Source organism: Belonocnema kinseyi, chromosome 9 (assembly GCF_010883055.1).
Source record: "Belonocnema kinseyi isolate 2016_QV_RU_SX_M_011 chromosome 9, B_treatae_v1, whole genome shotgun sequence".
In the NCBI taxonomy this organism is placed as follows: domain Eukaryota; kingdom Metazoa; phylum Arthropoda; class Insecta; order Hymenoptera; family Cynipidae; genus Belonocnema; species Belonocnema kinseyi.
Genome location: NC_046665.1, coordinates 51073321 through 51079761, shown reverse-complemented (window position 1 = coordinate 51079761; position 6441 = coordinate 51073321). Strand labels below are relative to the sequence as shown.

The following is a 6441-nucleotide window of genomic DNA, read 5'->3' as shown; positions in this document are numbered from 1 at the left end:
AGAGGGAGCTCTTCTTAATATTTTGACACCAAAATCATGTCGATACACCTTACCGACTGCGAGTAAAGCCACCCACGCTTTAACTTGACAGACTGTAATAAATTTAAATTTAACCTATTTCATCTTAGTTAAAAAAAATTTCGTTTCACTTGTAATATCAGCCATTACAATTGTCGTTGAGAATTCATTTTTCTTTTTAATTTAACTACTCGGTTCAAAGTTAAACTTCTATTTTAAAAATTATTTCTTTTGTGCTGAAGATTCATCACTTTAGTTCAGTATTTATCTCTTTGGTTGCAAATTAAACCATTTTTTGTACCATTTTTTTAGTTGAAAACTAATTTTTTAACTGACAATTTCATTATTCCAATATGGTTAAAAAATTGATCAATTTTTTCGAAGGTTAAGTATTTGGTTGGAAGTCAATCTTTTTAGGTTTAAATGTCAACTATTTGATTAAAAAATCAACTATTTTATTCTTAATTTCTTTTTTTTTTTAAATCTCACGATTTTGTTAACAAGTAATCTCTTTTGTTTGAAATTTTGAATTTTAGACTTTCGTCTATTTGGATAGGGAATTGGTCCTTTTGGGTTGAAGATTCATCTTGGTTGGTGGAAAATTCAACAATTTGGTTAAAATATCAACTATTTTGTGGAAAATTTAACTATTTTTTTTATAAAGTCATATGTTTTTGCTGAGAATTCAACTGTTGAGAATCGTCCGTTTGGACTCAACATTTATCTTTCATGGTGGAAAAGTAATCTTTTTTGGTCAAATAAGTAAAAATTTTTTTAAAGAAATATGGTTTTGTTCCGCGTATAAAAGATTCTATGTTAAAAATGTTGCATGATTAAAATTCTGGTCTTTGAATATTGCGAAAATAAAAAATTGGTTTGGTCAAAATCAGTGGAAAGTCAGGAAATTTTGAAAATGATTTTTTTTTCGGCCACCCTGGTTACTAAGATTCCTAAATTACTTACTCTGGAAGGTCGCTGGACCGGGAAACCGGTAAATGACTGGGGATTTTATGAGACCGTGAAAACCCGGGAAATACAGTGAATTTGTTTTTTATGATATCGTTCAGTTTACAATGCGTAATTCAAAAATCTTTCACTTAAAAATTTTCCTTTTTAGATTTTAATGTTTAACAGAACACTTTTTATATAAATAATTTCAAAATGCATTTTTTAAAGATTTAAAAAATTAAAAATTAGAAGATATGAAATCTACAGTTTTGGATAAAACCCTTTTTAGTTTATCAATTGAGAATATAAATTATAATAATTTTTTTAATTGAACTGTACATTAAGGATTAACAAGTGAATCGTAATTGATTTTACAAGGCGATTCGGAATCTGTTTAAAATTGAAGAATTTTCAGGTTCTAACTTTGAAAATTAAATTGTTTCAATTGAAAAATCTTAGAAGTTAAACAAATATAAACGATATATTGATGATTAAAGGCTTTTCAAAAGAAGAAAAAAACATTTTCTCAAGATTCCCAGAAAAATTAAAAATGACTTTATTTTTAAAAATTAATTTGAAGAAATTATTTGAAAAAGATTCCAATATTGTCAAAAATGAAGTTAGAAGATTTCAAAGAAATATTTATATTTCGCAGGATTTAAAAGAAAATTTACGAAGAATTCGAATCATTTCAAAAGATACTTAGAAGTTGTGAAAAAATTTCAAAAATAATTAAAAATTTGAAAAATCTTTTTTTTTCATTACTTTAAATGGAAAAATGTTTAGTTTTAGAGTTCGAATTTTCAAATTTAATTTACAAGGGAAAATATTTGCGAATCGAGGAAAAACCGGGAATTTTTTTCCGCGAATAAAGCGGGCCGTTCATTTTGACTAACTTATGCAATTGTTTAATTTACAGTCCGATTCCAGCTCAGAAGTTACTTTTCAGTGCGACCCTGTCTCAAGATCCCGAGAAACTGAGTAGACTCGGGTTATTTCATCCCATTTTATACACGACAGCTGTAGTAAAAGGCAGAGACGACGATGTGAATTTGGACAAGGAATTCGGTTGCGATAAGAAGGAAGAAGGAGACGCTGCGAGATACAGTAGTCCTAATGAATTGATGATAAGGACAGTCGAATGTGCAGAAGAACATAAACCAGTTGCTGTTTATCATCTCTTGGCGAAAATTGATCTCATGGAGGAGAAAACTTTAATTTTTACAAATTCCTGTAACTCTGCTCACCGTCTTACTCTTCTTGTGAAGTCGCTTTTAGGAGATAAGAAGGATCTTGCGGCGGAAATGTCGGGACAGATGAGTTCGAAAAGAAGGAAGCAAGAGTATCAAAAGTTCTTCAAGGGAGTGACGCGGGTGTAAGTACAGACATTTTTATTATTTCTGGGTGGACAGTCTTTTTCCCTTTTCTCCGAATTCCCATTTTTGACCTATTCTCGAACAAATTCCCCTTTTATTTTTTAATATACGATATTTTAAAATACAATTTTCGTTTTACAATTACAAAATGATTCTATTCAAAATTAGAATATTTTACCGCGAGTAGAGAATTTTTTTTGTAAATCACAGAATTATATATTATGGGAGCGTTCACGCATTACGTAAAATTATTTTTGACCTTGTCCCCCCCCCCATCACACTTTTTATAAGATTCTTTAGAAGATTAAAAAAAGCATTTTGAGTATTTCAGACGTGGCAGAAAATAATTTAGAAGATTTTCAAGAAATTTATTTTATGGGATTTTACAAAATATTATGAAAAATTCAAGTCTTTTTAAAAAATGTTTAGGACTTTTAGAAGTTTGGAGGAAATCAAGACATATTTAATCAGTTTTCGGAAATATATTCAAGATTTTAATTATTTCTAGTCTCTTTAAAACCTCTTAAATTCCTAAAAATATTTCTCAATTACGCAAATTTTTCTTAAAATGTTGACAAATTATATAAGATGTCAAAAAATTGCTTTTTAATCTTCCAAATTTTCCCAGGTATGGTCAGAAAATTTGTTTATTCTCTTGAAACCTTTCGAAATTCTTTCAAAGCTTCTAAAGATTATTTATAAATTTTTTTAATATCTGGATTTTTAAAAATCTTTTAAAGTTTAAAATTCCTTTTGAATATCTTATATTATACTAAATATTTCTTAAATTTACTCTGTTGTTGATTTATTTTTTCGAAATTTTAGAAAATTGTTTGATATGTTTAAAACCATTTTTTATTTTCTCTAAAAGTTCATTTTTCAAAATAGAAAAGCTGCAAAATTAGAAAAAAATGATGTAATATGGCCAAATTTCAAAATGTTGCTTTAAAATCTTTTACACTGTTTTTAAAAATTTTAGGAAATAATTAAAAATGTATTTTGTAATCTTTTTAAATTTTCTCTTAGAATTCATGACAATACAATCTAGAAATATTTTAATTATCAATTAAAACAGTCGAATTCATTAAAAAATTAATTTTCAACATAATAGTTACATTTTTTAACCAGAGATGTATTTTGAACTAAAATGATGAATTTTTCACCAAACAAGTTAGTTTATAACAAAGTAGTTAGAAAAATGTAGTTCAATTTTTAACCAAAGAATACGAAATTTTAACAAATAAAAGTTGAATCATTATAAAAAAATGAAAACATTTTAATTTTAAATCGAAAAGACAAGACTAAGAATTTTCAACAAAATAGTTAAATTGTCAACCAAAACACTTTTTAATTGCAAGTGAAAAAGTTGCAATTTGTTGGTAAAAAAAATCTAATTTCTACCAAAAAAGATGGAACTTTTTAATTATTGGAAGGAATTTAAAAATACTTGATCAATTTTGGAAAAAAACTTTTCATTTTTTTAATTATACAGAATAAAAAAAAAATTCCTACAATTATTTCAGTTTCTGTTTTGAAAATTTCGGAAATCTTTTCAAAAATGAAAACATTTTAATTTTAAATCGAAAAGACAAGACTAAGAATTTTCAACAAAATAGTTAAATTGTCAACCAAAACACTTTTTAATTGCAAGTGAAAAAGTTGCAATTTGTTGGTAAAAAAATCTAATTTCTACCAAAAAAGATGGAACTTTTTAATTATTGGAAGGAATTTAAAAATACTTGATCAATTTTGGAAAAAAACTTTTCATTTTTTTAATTATACAGAATAAAAAAAAATTCCTACAATTATTTCAGTTTCTGTTTTAAAAATTTCGGAAATCTTTTCAAAAATGATTAAAAATATTTTTTAATGTTCCCTTAGAATTAATTTTTCATTTTCAGGAATCACTTTAAATATTCCTAGAAATCTCAAGAAAAAATTTGAAAATTCATAAAACCTTTCCGAGTCTTTAAAAACTTCTAAATTTTATTTTAAAACCTTCAAAAATCGATATTTTGTTTTAAATTTGTTGAAATTCAATTGCCTTCAAAACAGCTTCTAAATATTTTTAAAAAATGTTAATTTTGCCCAAAATTGTCAACAAATTCTGCAAAATTAAATAAATTAGCAGATACTTTTTTGATAATTATGGAAATCTCTTGTAATTTTTTGAAATATTTTAAAATATTCTCTTAAAATAAGTTTTGCAAAGTAAAAAATCATTTAACATATTTCATAAACTTATTCAATTTATTTAAAATAATGTAATCGTGCAAAAAAGAACAATTTCGGTTTTAAATCTTCTGCCTTATTTTCAGAAATTAAACATCATTGGATTTGTTTCGAAATCTTTTAAATATTCTCTTAAAACATATTTTAAGAATTAAACAATCATTTTAACTTTTTTCAGAAATTTTACAAATATTAATCTCTTGAAACCTTTTAAAAAATTTTAAAAGCTTGTAAATGCTTGGCTCCTTTTCTTTAAAAATCTACATTTTGTATTAAATTTGTCATTATTTTTGAGCTTAAAATTATTTGTGCGTCTTTTCACCACTTTGAAATATCTCTTAAATTTATTTGATTTTTTTTAATTATGTAAAGTTGCAAAATTGAAAAATTTTCCTTTATAATCTTCTAAATTCTTATCTGAAAGTAGCTTGAATCATTTTTAATGTTTTAAATATTAAAAAATATTATTTCATTTAATTTTTTAAAATAAAAAGTTAATTAAAATTTTTCCCCGGAATCTTAAGAAAAATATTTTACTTTTTTGAAACCTCTCAAAATCCTTAAAAATCCTCTTAAATTTATTTTAAAATGTTCAGAAATCTACATTTTGTTAAAAATGTTTTGAAATCTTTTCAAATATTTAATAATTGCTTGAAAACTTTTAAAACTTAGAAAGATCGTTTATAATAATACAAAGTTTTCCTAACATTTTTGTTAAATCCTGCAAAAATTAAGAAGAAATCTTATAATTTTTCAGATTGTTTTTCTACATATTTTGAAATCTTTTAAGCTTAAAATAAATATTAAAATAAAATAAAAATCAATAGAAAAATTCCTATAATTTGTAGGTACCGGTAATGTTTGATGTATTATGAGTTTTCTCAGATTTGTTCAAAATTCCCCTGGAATTCATAAAAATTGCATTAAATTCCTTTAAATTCTTTCATTCTATGAATGCAAATTACACACATTAGTTAAATTTTACCAAAATTGTTAATAAATTAATTAATTATATCAGAATTTAATAAATGTAAATTAGATTAAAATCAAATTTAACGTCCAATAATCAAGATAATTTATAGAATTTCTGAAAATAAAACCAACAATCCAACGAGGAAATTTGGACAGTCGCCATAAAATGCTCCTATTGTAATTTAAAAAGGATCCCTTTTTTAAAAGAATTAAGTAATTAATTCAAATAAAATTTTATAGTGGATTTGATTTTTTCTCAAAAATATCCGTAGAAAACCTGGATTAGTCATGGAATTTTGAAATAGGACTTTTGTAACAGCCCAATTCAGTTTTTTTACTTGCTCGACATTTAATTAATTTTTTTTTTCAAACCAGGTTGATTTGTTCAGACGTCTTGGCTCGAGGAGTCGACATTCCTGGAATAAAATTGGTAATATCCTACGATCCGCCAAAACACATGGAGGCTTTTATCCATAGAGCAGGTCGAACTGGACGGGCTGGAGTTCCAGGCACAGCTGTTTTTCTCCTCATGCCTAGACAGGTTTTAGTTTTTAAAAAACTTCTCACTGACGCCAAAAGACCGGTGCCGGACATCGAAGTGGAAGATTTTACATCTTTAGCTCAAGAAATTAATTATGAAACTCATGTGCAGAACTTGAAAGAGTCTCTTGAAAAAGAACGCAACGATAGTTTCAAAAAAAGAAAATCGAGCAATAAATTTGGAGGATTAAGAAGAACGTGAATTGGCACTATTTTTGGATATTTTTTTCTTGAACAGAAAATTCTGTAAATCATGCTTTGAATGATTGAGTGAATGCTTCATTAAATAATAATAAATATTTGTAAATATAGTTTGATAAGAAAATTATCGGAATAAAAGTAAAAAGTGGAAATT

At 25.5% G+C, this 6441-nt stretch overlaps 1 protein-coding gene across 1 annotated transcript in view; it reads left to right on the top strand.

The window, feature by feature from the left end:
- The window catches only part of LOC117180847 (probable ATP-dependent RNA helicase Dbp73D), a 43221-nt gene extending 36780 nt beyond the window's left edge, over positions 1-6441 (top strand). Inside the window, exons 5-6 of the mRNA XM_033373381.1 lie at positions 1886-2341; positions 5922-6441. Coding sequence (XP_033229272.1) covers positions 1886-2341; positions 5922-6288 — 823 coding nt within the window. The 3' untranslated portion in view covers positions 6289-6441. The remainder of the gene's footprint in view (positions 1-1885; positions 2342-5921) is intronic.